Genomic DNA, 27725 nt, shown 5'->3' on the forward strand with positions numbered 1-27725 from the left:
GGAAAAAGACCACTATTCAACCAAAATGCACCTATTTTTCAATTTACTGGGAAAATAATCATTTTTCACGGTATTCCTTTCCCTAGGAACCTCTATTAATACTTTTTTCTCCAGTATACTTAACCTGTCTTCCACTGCAAGCAGAGCCACCTACTTCTAGAGCAAGACAATCAATATCTTGTAAAAATTCCTCCTAGGTATCAGGTTTAAAATTCCTGTCATTTTCCTGAGCATCAGAAAGAGAAGCTCTCTGGATTTCCGAATCAGAACAGAAGAAGACATCCATCTGGGACTGGAGCTGCTTTCTAACTTCCTCTCTGCTGAGACAGGGAGAGAGGTCCCACTATGGATGTCTGAGCAGTTCTCTACAAGAATGCTGCACAACACATGCCTGACCTCAAGACACTGAATTAAGCTTAAACACTCAGAATTGACTGTAGTTTGTGACAGTCATGGAACTCCAGAAAAGGAAAAAATCTAATGTGTACTTCCATTTCCAAGCTTCCATTCGATTCTACAATTTCAAACTACATAAGCAAGAAGAACGCAGGAAAATTATTTTATAGGGAATATGTTCAGGCTTGAAAATTACAGTATGCTAAAGTATTTGTACAAAGTTTGAAGACTGCTGTGACCCAATAAAACTTTGGATTCAGAACATCCCTCTGTTTTGCAATTCAGCAATGAATTGCTCAATTTAAATGAAGGCTTTGTTCTGACTCATTTTAATCATGTGGATAATCTCAAAAGAAATCAGAAGTGATCTGGGTTTGACCCAGATTCCATACCTTCTTTCTCCCCATATATGAGTATACTAAGGTACAGAAAAGTGAATGTATGTATGAAGTGTCTACCTGCATACTGGTTTTTCTCTTGACTTAACCAAGAGAAAAGTAACAGGACACTTGGGTATACAAGGTTACTTATGCAGTTCAGTCCTATAAGAAACTGTGCTTAGGAGAGGAAAAGGTTAATTAGAGGAGAGAAAACCAGTTTTGTGCAGTCAGTCGTCATGGCTGGGGAAAAACCGCATTAAATACTGCCAACATTTACTATGAATTTACAAATCACATTATTGAAATCTGCATCTCAGTGTGAATCAAAAATGGTGGTAAGTCCAGAGCCTACAAACTCCACAAACCTGTAAATTGTTAACAATATTTTAAACCAATCTCTTCAAACTCTATGGAATGCTTACTTTTAACGCGTTTGGAACAGGTATTTCTTGAATTTATTTTCTTTTAAGCAAAGTGTTTGATACACCTTAGCTGACCACAGAACTGTGCAACAATCATTTCCTACTCCCAAATCTGCTATGTCAATGATTTTTTTTTTAAACAACTGTTGCAAAACACTGTGAGATGGTGACCATGGAAAATTACTACCAAAATACTTGTCTGTGTAATGGGATAACAGACAAGGTCGAATTCTGTTCCCTTTTGACAACCTGTTCAAACAAAATGGAGGAGGAAAAAAGGAAGCATAATTACATGAGAAGTGGCAGCAGTGTTGGTTAAGGTGGTGCCATCTGACACAGCAGACATCTGGCTCAAGGTTGGGGAAGGTGTTTCAGAGCAGTCAGTAGTATCATAGCTACAAGTCTGCAGCTCATCTAGAATGGCTGTGGAGGACTCACTCACTGTGCGGGAGGAGCACTCACTCATGGCAGAGTCTGTGCTCACAGAGGCTGTGTCGTTCCTGTGGATAATACTGTCAGGAGCTAGGTATGGGCACTTATATGAAAACTGTGAGAGGGCTGGGGTCTTATAAAAGCGTGAAGGCAAAAAATCATCAAGCGTTGGCAAAAAATATGGTACTAGATGGGTGCCACTGTCTGGTGAGAAAGAGGCTCTGTTAACTGGTACCACAGGAGAAGGAAGAGGCAGTGGAGAAGCTTCTGTTGCTGTTTGTCTGTGTGTCTGTGAAGCATTTACCTCCATCACAGGGGCAGTTACTTTCTGGTTTCCAAGCTGAGATTTGAGGGGAAAAAAAAAATAAGAAAAGAAACAGATTACTTAATGAATAAAGAACTTTTCCCTTTGCCTCTTGCTGGGTGTAGGGGAATTACAAAAGTGTAAGTTTTTCAGCCAACCAAGGAAGTTCACATTCACTAAGATTAGGAAATAAATCAACCACACTTTGTTAGGACAACATGAAAGAAATGAATGCATAAAATACTAGTGGAAGCAATGCCAGAAACCATAGTGTGCTGAGGATGAATATTCATAATGTACTGCATATATTAATGATCTCCATTGTGCATTGAGAGGGTTCACACTATTTTATACCTCACAAAAATATGAGGCTAGAGAATGTCATGTCCATTCAGTTTTCAAAGGAAAAAAATCTATCTGCAAGTCTGATCTCTGTAAATGTTACACTTTTTTTTGGTCAAGGACAGGTATGGTTTTGAAATTAACTGTAATATAAAGATGGGCAGGACTGCCAGCTATACAGAAACACTATTAATGAATGTTCATATGATCTGCAAGTAATCGGCAGTGGAATTTTTTGCCTCTTGTGACTGAATACATCTTCTCCACTGCCTCTCTAATAAAAATATTTGGACGATCTTAGAATTTCCAAGCACCCTGGAAGCACCCTGTCAACCTACTCTATAAGGTGTATGCATAGAAGTCTTTTTCAACATTAGAAGACATAAGGATTGTTAGAGTAACTGGTATAAATCTGGAGAACGAAGACTGGGAGCACAAGAACAGGACACACTGAAAACAAAACATGTTAGTTGTTTGGATTCAGCACAGTTCCTTAAAAGTAGAAGGGAACAGTCTCATGAGAGTGCTTCTGAAAACTGCCACACAATGTATGAGCTTTATGTTCTGTTATTTCAAATCAGCCACAGGGCACTCAGTTTAAACTAGTCCTGCAACTGGCTTTTTGCCTCTGCAACTTCTTTTTGAACTAAAGCATGTTGGCATCTAATATTTGTTAAAGAGCTGCACAAATCCTTCTATACTGCCTATTAACCACAAGCTTTCAATCAATTCTTAAGTATTCAAAATACTGCCTACTTCAGCACTAATGGTTTCACTGTTGATAGGGCTGAGGAAATCTGGAATAGCTTCTGGGAAAGCGTTTTTGGGATTTTAAATTTACATGAAATGGAGGACAGTAAGATACTATATGTAGTAAATACTACTTTAAAAAGCAACATTCAGTCATACATATCACATTGTTATTAATAATATGGTTATTCCCTATGCTTAGACTAGGCAGATGTCTTTAATCATTCAAAAAATGTTTCAAGCCATCAGATTAAAATGCCAAAATGGCATTTTAATCCAAAATCTGAAAATATCTTCTAAAGCCCTTATGGAAGACTTGGAACACAACCCAGATTATGCTACTTATAAGAGGTCACTGGGGTTCCAGTTGCATAATTCTTGTTGAGATCAACTAGAATTTACACAAATAACCTTACTGAAGTCAATGAGACCATCCCTATGAATAAGCATTACAGAAAAGAATCTTAAGTATGTGAACAGATATCTATTACCAATTGATTCAAAAGAAATTTTTGGCATCACTAGATCTCTAGGGTACACAAAAATAGGCAAAAGCTGTTGTTAAAATCTGCAGCTAAAACAATGAAGGAACTTAGTCAAACAGCTTAAAATCCAAATCTTATTCACAGCAATGTTTCAAATCTACTACTGAACATCCCCTGCCCCTCAATTTAATCTTTTCATAGAGGAAATCTGAACAGATTACCTCTTGATCAAAATAATCAATATGTATTGAGTGTATGACTGTAAAAGGACATAGTATTTACAGACAGAACTAATTTTCCAGTGGAAACTTCAAAAGAACAATGAAATACTATCAAAAATAATTTCATGAGAAATTAAGATGATTATACAGCATAACACATCAGGGATTTAAGATGTGTGCATTCACATACACACATAAGAAACTGTAATTTCCCCTCACAGATACATAAAGGGAAGACAGAATCATCATTCATGATGATTCTCATCATCTATGTCATCAGATCCTCATGTCAAGATCTCCAACAAAAGACAGGAACCAGGAGATCATACTGTAATTACGAGGCAGAGCCAAAAAGAAGCTCTGAAGTTCTTGAGACCAGATATCCTCTCAGCATCCCCAGAAGAAAAGTTACATATGATTGAGTCAAAATGTGTAAATTAATCTCTATATTGTTAAAATAACAGGAAATTTTGGAGAGTTGAGAAATCTAGTAAATCTTCTGGCTTTGAACTGAGAAGATTTCTTGCATGCTTAAGAAAAGAAGCGATGGACAACACAAGAACAGATATTCAGGGTGCATCCAGAGAGCTAATGAAATGGAGATTTTAAAGAATTTAATTCATTGTGTTTGGCAAATAACAGCTGATTTCATCAAGCCAAATTCTTAGAAAGAATATAAAGTTTTCACTCTTACAAGGCAGGAGGAAGGAATGCAGCAATTCTAGGTACTGATTCCCAACATGAAGCTTCTTGGCTTTGCAGAGCAGAACTTTTATTTTGCCTGGCTCTAGAATTCTTTTGTATGTATCTCTCTGGGAAAGAGTGTCTGAAATTGGGATTTAAAACAGCATTGTTTTTGAAAACTGATTTACACTGCTTTAAAAAAAAAGAATGTTGGTAATCTCAAACACATACAACTGGCTACTACTTACCCATATTTTTCACTGTGCATGAAATCTCATATATGAATCATATTTTCTTATATTTTTCACAGTGAAAAATATGAGAAAGACAAGGCTGAATGCATTCCAGAAAACTTTCAATACTGGTTCCATTTAGCATGCTTCAGATTAGGTTTGTTATTGGTATAGCCCAAGAAATGCTAGCAGAAGTCAGGCGGATTAAATGCCAAACAAGTACTTAATCAATTAGATTGATGAAAAACTAGCTAGACTATGTGGCTATCTTGGGCTGTGGAGCAACACTTGAGAGACAGAGAGATAAATGTCATCAGTCTTGATGTGAATTGAAGGTCTGAAGAGCAGCTTTCTGCTGGTCCGTTGAAATGCTTCTCTTCCATCAAACAGTAGAATGTCAGGCCTGAAGAACACAGATGCTTTCCAATTCACATAAAGCAGACAGGTGACCCCAGTACGGGTTTCAAAATCAGTCATATCGTTTTTACGCAAGATGTGTGGGGAGTGGTGTGAGGTTACTAATGACACCAGAGTACTGGCCTTGCTTCAACAGTCAAGACACAGATAAGGAGAATCAGAGATAAGTGAATAAACTCATTGTGTTAATACATAGCAGAGTTTAGTAGTCAACAATCAAATTACACCCATACATTTGCATAAATGGGTAAAAATACCTCTATTTTTAATTGTTAAAAGCTGATTTCAAAATCTTCAAACTAATGCTGCAAATTATATTCCAATGCCCATTTTTCTACCTAGCTCTCTTATTCTAGACACAGTATTAGGAGGTGGAGTTCAGCCCTTGTCTAAAACAATACTAGTGATGCAGAACTTAAAATGAAAAATACATGCTCAATTTTCTCTGCTTCACATCTGTCTCCAGAATGCTGAAACTGGTTTTCGCTTTCTTCTATATCACACCGTATATTGTCAATACCTAAAACCTGGAAATGTACTAGATGGATTGATTTAGAATTTTTTTTTTTAATTCCAGGTTTATTTTCCTTGATGCGCTTTTCAACAGCTATAAGGCTGTCAAAAGAAACACCTTCATAAACATCTGTTATAGATGTTTCACTCCTCCAGGACATCAGGACTAAACCACGTGTTCAACTCATCTGAGGAATTCAAATAAGAGAACAAATGCTTTGCAACCTCAGTTTTAGAGAGTGGTATCTAGAACAATAGGACACTTAGGAACCCAGGAACAAAATAATAGTATCAGGTGATTATTTCTGAAGATGCAGTTCAGAATTCTTCATTGGTTCATAACTTCTAATAAGAAATTTGGACAAGAAAATTTACCTCCATTGGTTTCATACTAACAAATACTAATTTCTCTGTTGAAATAGATGCAGTTATTTCTCCTGCCTCTGCAGTATGGTACAAAGAGACTGTAATAATGTAAAAAACCCTAGTATTGAGTAACTTGAATGCTTCTATTTCCATATATACTTTCAAGGAGTTTAACCTTTCTCTGAGTAGGAGTGTTTACAAAATGTCACTCGGTGAGTCACAGCACACTTCTGCTTGCTCCTAAAGTTTCAACAGATAAGCAATGAAATTAAGTGCAAATAGGAGCACAAACATAGCAAGATACATTAACTGGGACCACATAAGCTCTCTCTGGGCTGTAGATTTCCATACTTTGTGACATAATATAGTTGTACATGTTGGCTAGACACAGATACCCCCACATGGACAGTATTTCTCATTTACCACCTCTCAAGGAGTGTTGATTACCTATCTTACCTCATTCTCCTTCACATACGTAAACCCAGATGCAGAAGGAGAGTTGCACCTTTCCAAACGTATTTGTTTTTTTGAGAGTTTCTGTGGCAGCTTTGAACATTGCTGGCAGGCCTAATTTACAGTCTGAGAGCGTCCTTTGAGGACTTAGCTTGACACACAACCTATAAGCTGTATGTACAAAAGTATTTTAACTCATATACAAAGTCCTGTAGTGCTCGCAGATCTAAAACAATTTTTTAAATGAAAGTACTATCCTGCATAGTATACTGAAAATTAATTTTCTATGTGAGAAAAATCATGAACTTTGCAAATACTATGACATATAGCACTAATATTTGGCATTAGCTAGAATAGTTTCAAGGTTTTAAACTGAGATCTGAGTCAGAAAATAAATCTTTTTAAACATATAGCTGCAGCCTTTATTTCTAATTTTAGCTCATGGCATCTTCATTTTGGGACCTCACCTGATGCAGAATTTTACACCACCTCACATGCTGATTTGTACTCTAGTTTTAGATATGTATTTTAGCAAAGAGCTACAAAACCCACTGGTTCCACGACTCAATTGTGATGCCAAATACACCCCTTCATCAGAATTTATTTCAAATTTGAACAGTACAGAAAACATCAACTCAGTTTTACAGGTAAGAGATCCATAAAGGGATACAGCTTGAAAAGATGGCTACATTCCTTAATGATCTCTGTGATCGATCCAAATTTTTATCATTTTATTTAGAGCAACCCAGTTGCCAAACTCCTGATAGTGCTTCCCACATGCTGAAACCAAGGAGAAGGCAGAAAAGTAAGTGCAGAATTGCCAAATAAGCCACAGATACTTTTCTGATTTTTTCAGCTCAAAGTGAAACTAAACTAGATTCTAAACTAAAAAGAAAATGCAAAATATGTTTTGACTTTTAAAATTCTAAGAAATAGTAACTTGAAGATGAACTATTTTTAGTCCTTCTGATTAGACTTTGAGTATTATTCTTGATCATAAAAAGGTATTTCCTGTAATCTTTGTTAGCTATCATACTTTCTTTTTTGAGAAACACTTTGATTTCTCTGACCACATATAATGCATCATATTCTAACAGGCTGAGCAACTATTTTTAAGTGAAAAGATAACAGACACAAAATTTGTACTGGCCACACCTGTTCTGCTGTTTGACAGTATCCTTTGATGCCCATATTTAAAAGACTTGCAAGCCTGTCATCTACAATCTTCATATCTACCCCATCTATCAGAAATACCTCTTGCTCAGCTTTCCTTATTGTTTCTGACATGGATTCTTTACTGTGACTCTTGCTTGAACTGACTTGTTTTAGCTGGCAAAAATCACTGAGTAGCAGACTGGTTCTTCTAAAAGCTAAAGCAACTTGTTTTTCTCAAAATGTTCTAAATTTTATGCAGCCTAAATGAAGAACTTAAGATGATAGTTTTGATAGTGCCTAGTCTTGAGAAAGACAAAAGTGATTAATCCTTCTGTGCTCCTATTTTTTAACGGAGAGAATTTAAAAGGAGCACTGCGGATTATTGCCATATAATTCCACAGAGCTTTGTTCTGATCAAAAATTTTACTTGGGAGTTGAAGGGGGAGACAGACGTATTACAACTTTAAAGCTATCCTGTTTTTAATGCAGTTACTTTTGGCTTCCAGAGTAGAGATGTGGTTGAATGTGATGCTCTGAAAGAACCACAGTCTGGAAAAGCAGATGTGTTACTACTGTTGACAATAGGGCTGTCAATAGTCCTGTATTTACTTCAGAGCAGCCTCAATAATTCCAGCAGAACTAGATGAACACAAATATGCCATGATGGGATTCTCACTCAGACAAAGCTTTGAGGCAGATATGCCTAGACCTACAGCAATCTCTACCTCCATTTCAAACACAGATAAGATGGTATATTGGCAGATATACTGGAATAATTATCTTTTTAAATAGAAAAATCCTAATGTGGATAGGTAAGGCAGAGTAGAAAGGACAAAGTCTATTCAGAGCTCTCCTTTTGCCTAGTATGTATTCACTGCTGCTTTCTTGTGCCCAGGCTTATTTCATTTGACCCAATGAGTTTCTGAATGGCGACGAATACTGCTCAGACTCCTTGGGTCCTATACTGTGTGTCTGATACTCCCACTTCTCCTACATGAGATCAGTATAGTTAAAGAAATTTCATTTCAGTAGGCATAAAGTATAGGGGAAACAGAGTAGAAGTTCAGTGCCCAGTGATGTTTCATATGGAGGTTGTTGACAAAGATTTTACCAACCTGTTTTCTTTAAAAAGCTCTATTGCACAGGACACATAGGAGGCAGCAGTGCCCAGTGTTGCAGAAAGCACTGACTGACAAAATGTATTTTTTGTGGCCCTAGCAAACTGGCAGAGCTGCATTTAAGCTCCCCCCAACTCAACCTAAACTTTTCTATCCATACTTGATCCTTCCAGCATCTATGGCAGCATAACCCTCTAATGCAATCCTCTCTAGGAAGAGCCACTCAAGCAGATGCATCACCTAGAGTACAATAATTTCTTGTGGTGCATTTGCACTTCATAAAGTGCTAGCAGAAGAACAAAGAATTCTGCCTTCCATCTCAGCTAGATAATTTTATTTTTCCAGTAACTTTCCAAAACCTTCAGGTTCTGTTCATTTCTGTTTTGATCCATGTGACAGGTAGTTTTACCCAGAAAACACAAGATCTAACTTTGGTAATGTAAGTATAACTAAACAGATGGTTATTAAGTGATTCATGAAGATCTAAAATAAAAGATGGAAAAATTAAATATACCACATGGCATTCTGCAGCCTGTGAAGAAGGAAGAACTGTAGACTTTTGTCCCAAATCCTTTGAAGGCATCTTTGAAGTGTCTGGAGAAATACTAGGTGGATGATCTTGGATTTCAGGCTCTGCTTTATTGTCAGGGGTGGGAACTATCTGAACGGAAAGAGACGCTATGTGTATCTCAGGCATGGGGTTACAGGCAGGTGAGACAGGCCCTCCTGGAAATACTGGCTCTTCAACAGGCTTGAGCTGTTGCTGTGAATTACAAGGAATGCTACTTGCTGGGTCACGTGTCCGGGTTAATTTCAGGGTAGATATTTTACGTTTTTGAGACTGTTGCCTTTGGCCTTGATGGAGAGTAGTACTAATGCCAGCTACTGTGCTCGTGTCTGCACTGGAGATTGAGGTCAGTGGTTTAATGATTTTTTGTGCATAGGACACACTTGTGTTAGATATTTGGGAAGACATTGTCTCCTGAATAGACGTCTCGCTAGTGTAATAGGCAGTATCTGTGGGGTGGTGTTTAGCTGGATCAGCAGTTACTGCCTGGAGATTAATTTCGTTCTCGTGATTAGTTACTCTTGCTTTCCGAAAACTTTCTTTTCTAGGAGGTGGCAGAGGTGCCTTATTTGCCAAAAGCATCCACACACAGCAAAATAACATTGAAGAAGAAACAGAAAGAAAGTAAATGTTAGCAGGAGATACAGTTAAGTTTTACTTTTATATTTAAATAAAGGAACTTGCAAATTAAAGGGCTTCATCTCAACATTGCTCAACTCAATGGACAACTAAATTGGTCAGGTTCCCACCACCATTTCCTGTGCAGCTTCTGTTTAAACAGCCAGATGTTCCATTTCCTTGGAGTAAAGTGGGATCAGAAAGGATGAGAGGGGAGCCCACAATTATTCGTTTTCTTTTAAAAAACAATTATTACATTGAATAAGAATTATTGATGTGAAAGCATTCAGGTATGTAAGTACTCCATGATCTTAGATAGGAAGCAATTATTCACACATAGCACACATATATAAAACATAGAGCCTCTTAAACCTTTGAATTAAAATAGTAACAGAGTCTTAAGATTAGTATGTTGATAATTTTTGGACAGATAAAGATGTTTCCAAGTGTGGGGGGGGGTTTCTGTTTGATTTTTTGTTGTTGTTTGTTTCTGTTTTTAGTGTGCTCTAATTACATCGTTCCACAAAACAGGCAGAAGCATTTTATTCTGTATAATTAATAAATTTTAATTCTCAAATATTTTGATGACTGGTGCACTTTTCCAAGTGTAAACTATTAATAAATACTCTTTGAAGTCTGGGAACACTCCTAGAAAGCTTTTACTTGTGTATGACCTAGTTTTATTTAGCTGTCTGTCTTACTCATTGAAAGCAATTTCTGGTAATTAACCGGGGGGCATACAGCCTGTGTGGAGTATGCTTTATCTATGCAGTAAACCAGTCTGTAGTGACCCATATGAACAGGTGATTCACACTATCTGGAAGACATCAGGACACTATTTCATAGAGGTATCCCATCTATATGTGCTCCCCCACCAGAATAACCCCCCCAGCAATGGCATAGCAGTAAATGTGGTGCGTCCAGTTTTACCTGAGTTGGTGATTTTTTATCCTGCAGATTTGGCCGCACACTCCTAAAACCTTTTGCTGAAAGAGATGAACTGCTGGCGTCTCCATTCAGCGTTTCTCTACTTCCATTATTGTAAGATTGCCAAGCTTTTGTAAATAAAAAAGAATGAAACCATTTTTTTTGATGTGATTAGTACATCTACAGTGCTCTCAACATAGCAACCCAGCTACTAAACAAATTACACAACTGACAATGATGCTGTTTTACCACGGAAGTTACAAGAACATGGCTAAAGCTGCTACTCTACAAAATACTGATCTTTAAAATTTAGAAAATTCAACCATTGCCAAAAGTCTTGGTATTGGGCAGTTTGATATCTTCCCACAGCTTTCATACAGACTATGTATTTTAACCCTGAGAGTCTCTTTGAGATGCTGGTGCTTTGGCCCCTGTATAAATCAGGCTCAAGTTCTTTCACTTTCAGGTTAGGTTCTTGAACTTCACAGCTGTGGTGGATTTTGAAAAACAGCTCATGTAAAGTTAGTTGGTCATGGCAGTTTCACAAAATTTAACCACAGTACTCAATTAGTTGTTCCAATAACGTATCTTATTGCTGAATTTGAATGACACCTCGATTTTCCAACTAACCAACCATGTTTTTTCTCTATCCTCAGACCTGGAATGCCCTCAAAGCGTTGGCCAAACATACAGGGAGATGTTGAAGACAAAATACTGTAAGAGGCTGGGAAAAGTAACACATTATGTGAGCAGGCTGCTAAGTGAGGTGGGCAGAACTTGAAATCCTGAGTAAGACACCAAAAAGGAAATAGCAAGTACCACCGAATGGTGCCACAGTGATGAAGCTAAAGGTGGCAAATTAGCAGTCTGTTTTTTCCCACACAATTCATTTTTCTGACAACATACTCTGTGTTACAGGAAATAAATGCTTTCAAATGAGATCTGAATTTGAGGTCTTAACCATTAACAATTAGGATTATAATTTCAGGTGTGCTTTCCTTGAAGAATGAGGAAGTATGGAGCAATGAAATCAAATAAATAGAAGATTGTTGTAATTCATCAACTTATATGGTATTACACTGATACATAAATAATACAGTGTTTTATTTACCTGAATCTGGAGACTGAGAATCAGACCCTGAAAAAGAAATATCCAATATTAATTTGTGTTAGAAATAAATTAATTTTGCAAAAACCACACGGGAGTACTGATAAGAAGCAGTGTGCCTCTCTAATGAAGATTTAGTATGTTTTTATTGTTGTGAATATTTTTAGGTAAACATGCTTCATAAATGATTTTTTAAAGTTAATCTGGCTTCTGACAATCATTTTACAGCAACACTCAGATTCTTTTCCTTGAGAAGAGGTTTTAAATCAAGTTTCAATAAAAAGTTTGTAATAAACAAAACCTCTTTTTCATGCTTTGTTATCTTGAAAAAAATACAGGGGATGTGAGACCCAAAATACGTATCAAGGGCAAAATGAATTTACACATAATTCATGTTTTATTATTTTTTTCATGAATGGCTACTAAGCAGAGGCAGAGAGAAATTACCACCACTTTTTAAAAAGCATTGTAGAAGTAATAGATCTGTCAGTGGAATAGAAAACAGTGTTACCCTTCTCCTCGTTGCAAAGTAATATGGCAGGAATGCACAACTACAAAAAAGCCATTCAGAAGTTGTATCTCAATGGTTAGTGGTTATACCTGAGGCCAATAGGTTTGGAGAACTCTGAACTCTCTTCACAGCTGTTAATGTGACAGACATTGCAGCGCGTTTGCGAGCACACCCACCGCTATCTGGAAGCACAAAACAATACAGACAGCAGCCCCAGACAAAGGGAGCAAGCACATGCAACATATCACAGTGTGAGATATGCCAAACATGTATGAAAGTAAGCATGCAGTTAGGGAACTGCTGCAGAAATGTGTGAATTCGCAAGTTTGGCAGATTTGCAGAAAACATAAAATTTCACAAGCTTTTAATAATAAACCTCATAGAAAATAACTGAAGAAAGCTGTATTTAATATTTAAACCCCTAGGGAAATATATACACTCTGTTACCTGAAAGACTGCTTAATTACAGCTAATTAGTAAAAGCAAACAAGTAATCAAGATAAAGGATTAAGCATTCCAAAATAATATTAATCAATAATCTGCACTGTAAAATGATTTCATTGTATGCATTAGAAAGACACCATTCATAAACTAAGCTCATGTTTGATCAGCTGACAAAGTACTTTTTTTCAGTCTTTTGGATCCTTTATGCTCAAGAAACAAAATTACTAGTGAAGGCATAATTTTTTTTTTTCATTTTGATGGAACAAACTGGTTGTCCCTCTTCTCCTTTTTTATCTAAGTTTAAAAAAAAAAAAAAGTATGTCTGGAACTGAATAACATTCTGAGGCAATGACTAGAAATCTAGAATAATTAAAAAAAATGAGGTATAGAGAAAAACCTTCCTTCAGGATCTTGCCCAGCTCCTTTCTTTCTTTATTCTACTTCTCTCTCACTGGAGCTGCCATTGCATTTTATAAATACTCTCTTACTATTAGAAGATAGCTTTCCCACAACTTAGCTTTGTAGCAACTCTAGCATAGTTGTAAAAGAAACTTAATAAATATTTTTCCCAATTATATTTAGCAAGAATATTCTTCTGCTCTTCACTAAAATAATTATTTTAACTTTAATATTTGATACTACTGAAATTTCATTCAGTGCTTCAATGAAGTCAGGAACTACAAGCATGATAAATGCATTTTTTATTTCTGTGACCTATGACAGGGAGTTTTATAAAATTAAGTTCTTAATGAAGACCTGCAACCTATTTGCAGAAAGTATTTGGTAAGATAGAAGTAATTTGAGCCACAGAGTCATCTTTAACCCACGTCTCTAAGAGAAGTGAGCTCCTGGTATTTCTTTGCTCATTCCAATATTCCCCTGTTCCTTCAGTATTTCCAATACTCCCCTGGCCACAGGTCCTGTAGGATATGCATTAAGTAGTTGTTAACACTGCCAAACATCAGAGCCACTGTCTCGATGTAAGTGGTACCAAAGACTCATTGCCAACTTCAAGGCTCAAGGCAAAAGGCCAAATTTTTTCAGCCAGCAGTAGTTGAAAGCAATACATTACCTGCCATTAATTATTGGCATTGTACACGTGAAACTAAGGCAATGGCTATCAAATCTGCACATTTGTTTTAGTTTGCTTACATAAATATAGAATGGCAATGGTAATTAAAATCACATTTTCCATTCTTGTATTCCTTTTCCCCCACCATCAACATACATCAGAGGTAATTCCAATGAGATCTGATGATGTGTTGATACTGAGGTTCTGTTCCAATCTGAATATTGGCAGACTTTGAAAGCATACTACATTTAACATAAGCTAGAAAAAATTTTTATACTGTCACAGCTCTTATTCAAACAAAGTGATACTTTACTTGTAATTTTTCAAGAGCTACCTTCCTGAATTTCATGATAGAGAAAGTGAAGACAACGAGAAGCTAACTACAAATATTTAACTATTTTAACTTCAGGAAATTCTGCTTCAGTTTAGTTTTTAATGTAACTGAACTGAGTCAGAGTTTTATACTTCATGGACCCATAATCTAGCAAAGTGTTTTGGCTTTATACAAGATAAATAAAACAGATTGTACCTGACTACATACAATATTTACCCCTATATATATAATATAAATATATATATTCACAAGTCTGTACCCGCATTAATTATCAGTATCTGTACAACATAATGAGATCCAATTAGCATTCAATTAAGACATAACCTCCCATTTATACGATATTGAGTTGAGCAAAATTTTTAGTAGAATATGAATGTATGTGGGCAAGCACATATTTATGCAGGATGGATTCCATCTTCCCATCTATGTTCAGGCCAGGCTCCCATTAAGTGGAGTGTAGAGTATTAAGAAACAGTACTGGAAACTGAATTAATGATCTTCTGCTCATTTCCCTTGCAAACTAAAAGCAATTAATATTGCATAGCTGTTACTTAAGGAACAAATGAGGATATGTGAAACAATCTATACAAAATGCTTGTATATATAAAAAATATGCGCGCAAATATGTATTTACATGCTCCCAACTCTTTTGACCTGAAAAATTCTTCAGGAATGAGCCCTGTCTTACCAGGTATTGTTTTAACATTGAAGCAAAGGAGACCGGAATCAGCTAAGGTCTGCAGGCAATGCTAGAACGTGAAACTAAGCAATAACTCACAATCAAAACAGCTGCCTAAAATGCAACTGCAGCTTCTTTTTCTCTCCCTCTCTTAATTCTGTTTCCACCTTTAACCCCTTCCCCTAAATTCACAGCCCCAACAGCTGCTCCTACTAGAGACAGCATCACCCTGAGTGAGCTGTATCTGTATTTGACAAATAGGCTACTGGTTGGGTCCTGCTCCAAAGCCAGATGGAGACGATTCAAAATACCACCATTTCATTTAAGAACAGGGGGTGGGTTTCTGAAAAGACTGTTTCAGACAGTCCGTAAAAGCAGTGGCATAAACAAAGGGGGCAAAGATGAAAGGATGGTGACCTTGTGTGAAGAGGTGAGAGAGAGCAGCCAGGGGCAAGAAATTCTTAATAAGCTCTTAAAGCTTATTAAAGAAAAGAAAAATGGCATCCAAACATGTTTGCTGATTATTAGTCTATTCACTGTAATTGTGAATGGTACCATTTTTCCCTTTGTCCGTACAGTGAATTCAAGTTTAGAAGTCTTCAGATCAGGGCTTCTTACTCCTTATTTGCATTCTGACCTTCTGAAGCAAATACATACTGCTGGGTCCAACAGTCCAAGGCAGACAAAGCTGCTGCCTCTCTATGTCCCCAGATCCAGCCAGGAGGGAGATTGGAAATGCATTCCCAGCAGACACATGTATACACCCCATCCATACATGGGTGGACACACAGCTCCAAGCACTCACACTAATACAGCACAACGGCCTCACCACCCTTCCCTCTCTGGCTGAAGGTCCACTAGGGAGAATGGCACACATGGACAGAGTGGATCCTTCCAGCAACTGGGCTCAAACATTGAGTCTGCCACTCAATGCATGCCTGGCTCTCCTGTGACAGCCCTGGGAACGCCCTGGATGAGGGAAACCCTTTGTTTCTTGGGTCTTCTCAATTTGTGTTCTTGGCTGCCCTTGTGTCTCTGTGCCCTTCCAGGCTTATGGAGATAGATAGGCATTTGATGGCTCCTATGATGGGCCTGGGAGTATCCTGGCAGGGCAGGCTATTACTTGGGCTTCCTCTCCTTCCACTGTTTCTCTGAAGTACTTTTTGGATGTGCTGACAAGCTTTTTACCACATAATCTACACAAACCTATTATTTGGTTCTTTCATGCTGCTAAAAAGTCAATTTTTTGTAGAATGCCTGGAACTCAAGCCCAGCTAATTTACTTCAGTGATCTAAAAGCAGCTTAACAATCTATTCAGGAACTCTGCATAGACCCAAGAAGTTCTGTTCTTGTGTCCCAGACAAAATTTAAGAGAACAGTCCATGTAATGGCTTCCATTAATAATTTTAACAAACAGATAATATTTGCAGTCTTCCAGAACTGCATACTTTTCACTCTTGGCTGTTTTTATGTGCTTCATCTAATGCAAACAGCTAACCTGTTTAATAACTTTAAAATTAGATGCATTTATCAAGAATGATCTGTGTGAAATTCAGCCAAAATATTTACAGATGAACACTAAAAATCCGTTTTAACTATTAACTTCTATCCATTTATTATTCCTCAATGCAATTACCTCTCCTCCAACATGAGCTATGCATGCACATATGTATAATGAACAATAAGGACATTTATCCTGTGTTTTAATCTGATGTGAGCTTCATGGGCAGCTCATGTTTTCTGTAAGTTAGTTAATCAAGCAACCAAGTTAATGATGTTCATCAATCTGTAAAATACCTGAATACTTACTGAAGAAATCCCCTATATATAGCTTAAAATACTTTTCTGTTGATGATTGCTTAGTCTGGGTTTAAAAACACACACAACATTCTATGAGACTACTATTTTAAAATTGTGACATTTGAACTCCAAAAGGAAGCATGAGCCAAAGTACCCTTGATACTTTTGAAAACCTTCTCTACATTTTACCTCTATTTCTTAGCTTTTGCAAAAATGTTTCATTGCCTTATGCTGCTGAATATTCCTTCCTAACATGTGGTACAGAATTAACATCAAATGCTAAAAAATCCCTCCCATATATGGTAGAGTATTGCAAACCAAAGCTCTTCAAAACATTTTCTCTGTAGACAAAAATATCTTCCGGAGGGTTTGCTGAGACAGACTGCCAAGTCTGCAGCCACAGGGAGCACTGTCTTAGAGGAGCCCCCTCTAAGCAGTAGATTTACTTTTTACTTTTAAAGCTGCATATACACCAGCTTTACCACTCCACCAGTTACTGGCATCAGACTAGAGAGCTCATTTACCTACAGGAGTCATTAATGAAACATGTATTTTTAAAAAAAACTACTGGCAAATCAATAGTATCTGATAACCTCCAACTGGACCATGCACAAATTCCTGTTATAAAGCAGTGAAATAAAGAAACCCCCATCAACCCCAAACCAAAGCTGTAGCACTCATGTTCAAAGAAAGCATAGTGTAGAAAGAAAAAAGGAAAAAAAAAAAAGGAAAGAGGAAAAAAAAATAGCTAGACAGGACACCAGGCAGAACAGATTCCACCTGAGTCACTCTCTTTCTTAATGAAGTAACGCTTTAAGTAAGTGCAAGGATAGGTGCAGGATGTCCACTTTTACACCCTACTCGCAGGTTTTTATTTTTTTTTTACAGTCAGAGAACAATCTACATCAATGGAACTGATAAGAAATGCCACATTTTCTGTCAATGCCTTCTTTTACTGCAGCTGATAATATTCACACTAATATCAAGCATACAGAAGATGAAAAAATGTTTTCACTGTCTAAGTGAAGAGTAGATGAAAGTTCAACCTAAAATCATGATATCTCTAAGTAACTGGAGAGGATTTCAGGCATGTTCAGGTCTTTAAGGTCTGTTTTCAAGGCTCCTGTGTGATCAGAAGATTCCCAATCCCCAAGAGAAGTCATTCAGCCACAGATTATTTAAATCTTATGTCTTTTGTCTTGAGAATTCATAACTTACATGAAAAATCTTAGTATAACATTGAAAAAAGTCATACTTCAGGGTTGCAGTAGCACAAACTGGCAATTTACCTCTTTATTCACGTTTTTTGAACGTGAAGCTATAAAATTACCTCTATCATATGATTTTAACTCATATGACAGCAATGCACAATGTAATTATAGTACGATGATTAGCCAAGTTACTTCTGAAATTACAGTTCTATTAAACAAGTCTTATTTTAGTACTATCTTAATTATATAGAATGACATGTTTAGGAAAGGCACCTTCACTAAAAATGAGAGAGGATGGGAAAAATATCAAATAGTATTTTTATAAATGAAAAATACACCACCTTGGATAAACAATTAAGAACAACCAAAACTTTGGGGAACAAAAGTACACACTCAAATGAAGAAATTAATTTCTCTTGCTTGTTCTATTTACAAATGTAGTGGTATCAAGTGAGCTAATATATTTTAACTTTGTATTAAAATGCATGTTCAAAAAATGGCTCCTACTGAGTTCCGAATGTCTGAGACAACAGGAAGTCATGAAGCCTGATTAATACAGTGATCTAGATAACGGCACCTATACCATGGAAAAGCTAATCCCTTTGAGTTAGAGCATGCTGCTGAAAATCAGACTGCAAAGGTAGTTCTGGTCCTCAGGTCCCACATACCATATCATGGTGAAGCACTGTGGTCAGTGACAAAGCCACTGGTTTGGAAAGGATGGATATGTCTATCCTTGGGCCACAGGTTAATCTTCAAACCAGACAGTTCACCTAAAGAGCTGACTGCAACCGAAAATTTACACCTAAATGAGGCCAGGATTTCAGCAGTCTGCTTTCAAGAGACCTATTCCCTCTTCCAGCACAAACAGCAGCACTATCTTACAGGCTTCGGAAGTTCAGGAGCAACTATTAGTATGCTGTCATAGATCATGAAGATAACTTTCTACAGAGTACTTAATTTGGTCAATACATCTGTTACAGCAGCTTGAGAGAAAATACAAAGCACCGTAAGTACAACATATCCTCAAGATTATCCTCAGCTGATATGCAAGTGCAGTTTATAATACAGGGCAGTGTTTATATGCCCCTTAATTTAGTGACAGTACAGAATGGAAATAAAGGATTTTAAAAGCATGCACATTTTCTTAGGAAAATGTGATGCTTTAATGACACTCTTCCATCACTGCTATACCCTCATACTATGCATTTTCACATAAAACATATACACGCACAAAACTGATACTATAAAATTAAGAACAGAAGGCTAAACATGCACTTTTATTTTGTGTATCCATATATATCCATACATAGAAAAACATGTATGTAAATTTTACATATGGAATACAAATGCACATAAGCAGGCACACTACTAAAGTATCTTGGTTATTTTGAGTTCAGCACTCAAAGTACAATTTGTTCATGAAAATTCTAGTAAATTTGGGATTTTCTCTGCTCACAAAACAACACATTAAAAAAAAAAATCTCACAGATGCAGCATACCTGTGTTCATTTTGACACTGGAGGATTTGCTATAAAAGTCTTCAGATTTCCTGCGGAAAATAAAACGATCTATTAATTTGCACAGGACAAGAATGTGTGGTACAAAATGGCAGCAGGGCTTTTTGGAGGGGTGGAGAATCACTGTGATACAAATGGCAGTCCTATTTTAACACCGCTTTAATTAAATTGGTACTGCTTGTCCTTCCAAAGTTAAAGATGAACTCTCACTTCCATTATAAGTCACCCTATTTTCAAGTGTTTAATATCTCTGTTGTAAATATTTTCTCTGGCATAAAAAAACCCCTAGTGATTAACTTCTGGTCTTGAAACTATAAACTAAAAATTTTTTCCATACAGGAACATGGAAATATTTTAAAAAGATGTTTATAAGGTTTATTCACTCCTTTGTGCAAACTAAAAGCTGTGAAGAGTAGGTGTCTCCAAATATTTTCTAAGCAGCCAAAGTTACCAAGTCTTTCTTAACGATTTATGAGCAGATGTGGTTGTTTCCATCCAGTGATTTAACGTATCTCCACAGACAACACTGAAATTCTTAATGTTGCTTGATGTATTTCTAAGCACAGAATTGGGATGTGTCTTCGCACCCACAGGAATCCTTATCAAAACTCCTAATGGAATCATTAGGTAGTGAACCAAGTCACTATACGCCAACGCACTTTTGAAAGATAATAATCTGCACCAAAGTAATGTAAAGTGCACACAAAGTTTGAGTCTATTCAGATATCCCAACTCTATACAGTACTTACAAACAAACAAATAGTGAAACACAACAAACCAAACTACAACTGCAGAAAACTCATAGCATCCTACATTAACAGCCTACTGATATCACAGGACAAAGTAGACACTATTTTCCACCTACTGCCAGTTTATGTCACAGCTTTATCTCAGGATGAAGTGGCATCTGCATACTAGCCAGTCTTAGCTGTATTGTTACATATACACTGTCCATTATAATTTACTTTAGAAAATGGGCAGACACACTAGAGGCCAAAATACTGAGGGCTTTAAAAAAAAAAAAAAAAAGAAAAAATCATTCTCCCACTGCACTGTTCCCACACCAAGCCCAGGATAAAACCAAGGGGAAAATTAGATTTTGTGATGTAATACAGCTTCAAAAAATAAATTAAAAATATAAACTGCCTGGCTATGTTGGAGTAAGTTGGAAGGTATGCATAAGGGACCATTTTTGTGATGGGAGACTCAAGGTACTCATTAATACAAGTAAACAAAATATCAAAACAGAATTCCAGTTCGACTCAACAGGAACCCTGAATTAACTGTACCTCTGAGGTAACATGTATATTGCTGTATTCTCTTGTACTCATAACAATGCCAGACATTCCACTGCTTGAAAAAACTACTGTTTTTCAGAAACTATCTGAACTCTGCTGCTATTATGCAGTCAGTTTTGTGACAAAAAGAGATGTATGTTAAACTTCTTGAGAACTATGGAAATAAATAACTGGCAGTGAATGAAGTTCTATTGCATTATTTTTATGCTGCAGCTATCAGCAAACTATCCCTGAGAATTTTTAAAAGATCTTTTAAAAATTAAGGCATATTCAGTTTGTAAAAAAAATTTTTTGATATATGGTGTCAGACTGAAACTTTGGATTTCTTTAACTGCTACAGAATATTCTTACAGCCTCAAATTCCCACTGTGTTTTCAGACTCCTAGAGGAGACACCATTTCCAAGCCTTCTTTTAGCTTGGAACTGGATTGCTGATGGTACCACGTATAAGCTATGAAATGCAACATGATATTTATTTTCAGACCCAACAAGTAGAGGACTCTTGGAACATTGCAGAGCCAAAATGATTTCTAGCAGGTGGCTTTGATATATTTACCCAAAGCATGCTTAACTCTTACTCAAGTTTTAACAGACAAAACTCAGTTTCAGCACCATAGCTTTGTCTTCCTAAGAATTTCTATCTGAACAGTTTAGGCTACATTGCTGACACTCACCGAGGGACCTCATACAAATCACTACCGTTTCTACATTAATCTAATTTTGCTAAAAAACAACTTAGTCTTGCATACCTAACATATGCATGTAAATAAGGCAATCCAAATCTCACGCATGCAAACAGCAGGCCTTGTATTTAATACTAAAATTATTTTGAATTCCCTGCTTCTAAGGAGCTACAGCACCATTCAAATACTTAATGATACTGGGGTAGGAGCCAAATGAATGCGATGAAATTAAATGCCATATGCCTGAAATGACTTTATTCAACATGGTTTCAATCAGTCTTTAAGATCCTTGCTTCAAGAAGGAAGTGGTGGGGGGAGGAACAGGGAGCAAAGGGCTGGTTTTGTTTTGTACTGAGGTTCCTTCTTGATTTCCTTCTGAAAATTTTTCTTTGGGAATGGGTTTGCCCCTGACAGAGGAGAGATGAATGTTCCACTGGAAGCATCAGACACTAACTACTGCCAAAATGCACACCCAAAGATCAGCTACGATACTCAGCTCTCAGACAGCCAATGCTGTGACAGAAGGAAGGCCTGCAAGGACTGTGCGGACACAAAGCACCACAGGAATTATTGAGTTTTCAAAATCAGTCACCTAGATTGGGCAAGTCTTCTACTCAGTTCACATCTGATCTTTGATGCTGAGGTAAAAGAATAGCGAGTTTAAGCACAGTAGCAGGCCCAACTTTTGCAGAGAGAAATCCAGGATGAATCTTCGTGTCATTTTCTGTAGTTAGCTTCATTTGGAAGAGCTAATGAAGCAGGAAATGAATGACTGTGCTAACGCACAAAAATGGACCTGCTGGGTTGCATACAACTGCAGTTACCATTGCTACATTTAGTTTCACTAAATACATATCCTTGATAATATTACAATGATTAACTTAGCTCAGAAATTCTTTGCATTGCAAGAGGTTACTGCAAAGTCTTGTGGGAATCTCATTGACATCTGCTCTATTTTCTCCAAGAGACCCTGATATCTACTTGTGATTACTTCTGTTCCTGGTAAGTTCTGAAGTGGGGGGTGCTGAAGGAAAACATTCTGTCACCCCTTCTGTTCCACACTCATATGGAGCTATAAAAAGGGTTAGTGAGAAGTCAAGGAAGGTTTCCCCACCCTCAGTTTATTCATGAATCAAGATGCATGACTTTACTGCTAGGGGTTTAATTCCATTCTTGATCAGCTCTTCAAGCACCTACAACCATAAGGCAGGAGAACCATCCAGACACAATCCTGTGCCACGTGCTCTCAGATGACCCTGCCTGAGCAGGAAGGTTGGATCAGGTGACCCAATGTGTTCCCTTTCAACCTTACCCATTCTGTGATTCTAAGTTAGCTCTTATTTATTCTTTGCCATTTCACGAAAGATATTATAAAAAGCAGGTTTAAAATGTAATTTTTTGATAGAGTATTGATATTAATTCTAAATCTAATTCTAGTATGTGCTTTTTACAGTTACCATCCTTTTAATGAATTCTACTTCAAGGACCTTTAGTGAGAGAAGCAATTGATTTAGAACACAGAGTGCAGATGGATCAACAGCAGCATAGATATGTGTCTGGCTGGAAAATTACAGATTTTCATTTTCTTAGGTAGAGAGCAGTTCCCAGATATTTGCAGAGGACAGGAGCTGTCCTGACTTTCATCAGAAGGAGTGTCAAACTTTCATTAATGTTGTTTGCTAATTTCACAGTTTGAGCTAGAGAGAGTAATCTACTTGAGAAAATATCTGCAAAGCTAAGAAAACAAGTCAGTGGGTGAGTTTACTACAAGGATTGTTTATTCGGTGAGTTTAAACATTGCAGGTGATCCACAAACACATATTTATTACCCGGCAGGATTCTATTTTGCATGTGGCAGTATATTCTTTTAACACACATCATTAAGACTCTGCAGAGCATTCCTGCTCCACAACAGGTCAATACTTCATATGCCAACTCATACATTCAGTGATGGAAGGTAAAAAAATGTATGAAGCATTAGTTCTGAAATTACAGTGAAGCTGACTATTTCTCTCACTATTTAAAAGAAATTGTTTCAGATGTTTACTGTTAGCAGGACAACTGTGGCAATGAGAATGCAATGGAAACTGATAAACCCCAAAATGTTAGATTGTGACAACAACACTCACACAAAGAAACAACAGTCCTGAAGCTGCCTTGCTAGAAGAAGTCTCTCCTGCTGAGCCTATAAGCAGGTAGAAAGCTTAGATGCAAAGATATTGTTTGTATAAAAAAATGTTTGATGGAGCACAGGTAGATGATGGTTATAATGAAAATGGTTCCCCCATGTTTCAATTTTATTAACATGCAACAAGAAGTCCCCAAAATGGCAGGGCATCTTTACTTAGATCCAACACAGTAAGGCATATGGTCAGCATATGCATAAGCATATGTTTTATGAAAGCCCCACAGAACTATGCTTTATGTTAATCACAAGCATAAATACTGTTTTCCCCCAGACCACACTGCCTCACCCTATAAGGATCTGAACACTCAGGAGCTAGAACTCCAGTTCTACTTAAAGTGTTTTCAGATAGGTAGTCAAAGAGACAAACACAGGGAGACAAGTGACATCGCAGTTTCTGTAACTTTAACTTTTCATTTTTTCTTACAGGGTTGTGAAGACATCCTCACTCAAGAAGTGCAGTGTCATTGCGCACGTTACTCATGCACATTATCTGCAAATGTACTGATCAGGTCATTAAACGATTGGGATGGCGGAATAATTGGTACATGGTCATAAACTTCTACTGGAACACAACAGATAACTCACATTGTACTCAGCAGCAGTAAGTGCATGACCAGAGAAATCTCTACATACAAAACCTCTGTTTCCTGGATCATCTGCAGTATTACAAACAATCTTGGGCTGATATCTAACCTACAGCAGATCAGATATTTGAGCCTATTTCCTCAGCAAATACAATACTGACATTGTTATTCAATGTACTGCTAAGATTTTGTGTTGGAAAATCCAAGAGGTTCTAGTTTCCATGTACAAATGTTCAGAGTATCAGATACAAGAGAATCCATCACAGGAGTCTATGACTGAACATTCTCTATAAGCACATCAAGGGATTGGACGTAAGTGGAGGAAATAAATGCACTATTAACCATTTCATGTATCTTAAATTAAGTTGAAAATCATAAGGCAATTTCTATTCATGACAAAAAAGGTCTGAAGCACTTGTCACAAGTGCTGTGGTCAGACTTAATATTCTGAATTTGACAAATGTATGTGAAAAAATGTGACTGTCTGAAGGCAGGGGAATAAATCTGATGACACAGGAACTTCTTTCCAGACACTTCTCCTAATGCAATTTTTCTGAGAATGTTAAAAATGCAAGATTAAGAGAAATCAGTATCTTCCTTTCCCATGTTCATTCATGAAACACAGAAAATTTACCAATTGTCTGATAGGAAAAGCAAAGACCATGTTTCTAAACTGCAGGTTTCTAACAGCAATCTTTGTTCTTGCACATAGCATCAGCAGAAAAAGTTCAAACACTTGTATTTAAATTGGTATCAAGTTAAGTCTCTAAAGAAAACACACAAAGCTTAAATTTTTGCCTGTTTGTAGCATGATTTTTACTAGATACTTATTTTGACTTGCTATGTACTGAAAAATGAACAAAATTTCTGCATTTGGTTCTAAATAGGTACTTGCTGTCATCTCAAAACACTTCTCAAATACTTCAGTAGCAGAACATTTTCCTAAAAGGATACTGCAAGTATAAGAGGATACCAAGAAAGTTATTCAAGCTGACAACATTCTGTACATTTTACTGGTTATTTTTACAGCTGCACAAGGAACGAGGAGGACAGACTGCTGCTCTTACATTCTGCATCTCCTCCTCTACTACTAGAGAAAATTTTATTAATAATTCCAGTCATGCTTGTGGTGTTTGTGATTTTTTTTCATTATTTTTACTACTTAAATATAAATAAAAAAGGAGAAAAGTTCCATTAACTGACTAAAGGTTAAAAGAAAAGTTCCATTAACTTGCTGACTCCAATTCACATTTCTTAGCCTTTTTTCCAGGCACCTACTACTGCTTTTAATAATACAAAATTGTACATTTCTAGCCTTTAGTGGTGGTTATTTTTGTTCAGTACTTTTGTCTTCTGCCTTTGCTGTTGTTTTACAGGAATTGTATTTGTTCAAATGGACTCATTCTGTAGGCTGGAAATTAGTGCAGATTACTGTATGAGAGCATGTCACTGAAGTAAACATGCAGTGGATCGGTGTGCACAGACATAATTACAAAAAACTCCACTGTAAGACAGAGTGTCTTAAAAGTATTCTGCATGTTCTTAGTACTTCTGAAAGTTTTCATTTTATCACAATGAAGTATTTGTCTTCTACGAATTACAATTTTTAAACAATGGTACCCAGAATTCACCTGTCAAATCTTTTAGATGTTCTTTAAAATTTTATTTTAAAGTTTCATTTCCAAGAAGATACAAATATTCCCAAAATATCCAACTATTTCTCCATCTTTTTCAAGACAAACAAATATCATTAGAACCATGTTTCTGTTAAAAAAATCATCATTGGAGGGTTAAATCTGGGTTCTTTACATTGCAGTAACTACCAAAGTTGTCAGGAACATAAGAAAGTTTTAGTTTCATCACTCATTTCCAGAACTTTGCAAATTACTGGTCACTTGAATACTTCAAGTATTGTCTAATTTTCTGCTTCTATACAGTATGACAAACAATGCATTCTTGCTCTTTTCTATTAGGTATGTAATATGTACCAATTTCAGACTAAATATGCATAAAGTTCCACCTAAATAGAATTCCTTCCAATACAGATTTTTTCCCCCACGAGTCAATACCACTCCCCATAGAATCAGTGGGAATAGTGTTAATTCATGAAAGAAAAGTCCATTTCTGTTTCCCTCTATCAGTTTTGTCTTAAATATAAAAATATACTTCCCTGAACTACTGGGTTATGTCACATATAGCTAATAGAGTTGGACCAATGTGTGAAGTGATGTAAGACTCCTTAATATACTCTTTTAACTATGCTGAAGGAGCAGCATTTTGCTTTAATCTTTTTGTAACATGTGCATAAAACCCGAAAGAATACCTGTAACTTAAAAGACTAACAAAGAGACACCAAGTGAAGGATTTGAATCCTTATTATTTTCTAAGATAATAACTTGAAGGGATTGTACAGAAAAACTTTCAGTACCCCTACTGAGTACTTAAAACCTGTGGCCAATTTTGGCTAAGTTTGACAGAGATGCAGAGGTCTTGGAAACATTGAAGGTTTACAGGTTCTGTAACAAATTCTCATAGGGAATATAGACCTTACCAAAACCAAGTGGGCAATATACTCAGGCATTATTAGATGTAGGTGAATTCATACAGGAAGGAAGACTTAGGAGCCGTGTGTGGATAAATGCATGGACCTCATAAACCCAGACACACAACTCTCTCCCACACCACATCCAGTTTAATTTGCCTTGTTACACACGAGGAAGACAACAAAAACAACCAAAAGATTTCTGCTGTCTAAAAAGGTGGAGAGTTGAACCCAAGCTTTTCCCACTATATTCATTTCAAGCTCTGCATGGGCTGATGACTAATACAGTTGGAACTCACTGAACAGCCTTGGTGTGATTCAGTTCCAAAGTGTGTTCCAGCATCAGCAAGTAGAATTAACTTTCTCCAGCCAAAAGGTAAGTGTCAAAGCCTGACATCCACACAGGGGCTTGACTTCAGATCAGCTTTACTCTGGCTCTGTAGACAGAATACTACTGACACACCTACTTCAGTGACCCCCAGGAGAGGAAGCATTGACAGGCTCCTTCCTTGAGCCACATCTTCCAATTTAGGTTTGTTGGTACATCTGCACATCTATTCTGTGAACCCAAAGTGACAAGAACTAAAAAGCAATGAAATGGGGAAAGATCGTAAGATTTTACTTTAGATTAAGGAGTTTGGAAGCAAAAGCTAAAGTAGATTTATTCACTGTTGATCTGAACAGACATATGGTTTCTTCAGTTCTGCTGCACAAGAAATACTTCTGGCCTTTCAATCTTCATGCTGACATATCATAATGCCTCAATACCTAATGATTCATCAGTGACAGGCTTCAAAGCAAGTCAAGTGCTGTAAACTTCTATCTTCTATCCCTGCTATAAAGCCTGCCTTATACCATGCAGTTTATCTTATTAACTCCTAGCACATTTTGCCATTTCTCAAGAATTTTACCATTGCTTTGCATAAGTGTAGTCCCATTAGACTTAACTGTTTGCAGGAAAGAAGA

The 27725-nt window shown here is 36.8% G+C and overlaps 1 protein-coding gene across 39 annotated transcripts in view; it reads right to left on the minus strand.

The window, feature by feature from the left end:
• SORBS2 (sorbin and SH3 domain containing 2) overlaps positions 1-27725 on the minus strand; it is a 198610-nt gene that overhangs the window by 59992 nt on the left and 110893 nt on the right. For 16 of the 39 annotated variants that reach the window (XM_039550408.1, XM_039550404.1, XM_039550406.1 and 13 more), the window contains exons 3-8: positions 19447-19496; positions 12493-12585; positions 11896-11922; positions 10788-10912; positions 9186-9332; positions 1935-1970 (exon numbers count right to left, since the gene is read on the minus strand). In XM_039550408.1, the coding sequence (XP_039406342.1) occupies positions 1935-1970; positions 9186-9332; positions 10788-10912; positions 11896-11922; positions 12493-12585; positions 19447-19456 (438 nt within the window). In that variant the 5' untranslated portion in view covers positions 19457-19496. Of the gene's footprint in view, positions 1-1490; positions 1971-9185; positions 9804-10787; positions 10913-11895; positions 11923-12492; positions 12586-19446; positions 19497-27725 lie in introns of all 39 variants that reach the window. The other 23 variants (XM_039550414.1, XM_039550418.1, XM_039550417.1 and 20 more) reach the window with 8 other exon arrangements.

The sequence above is a fragment of the Corvus cornix genome, chromosome 4, assembly GCF_000738735.6.
Source record: "Corvus cornix cornix isolate S_Up_H32 chromosome 4, ASM73873v5, whole genome shotgun sequence".
NCBI lineage: Eukaryota > Metazoa > Chordata > Aves > Passeriformes > Corvidae > Corvus > Corvus cornix.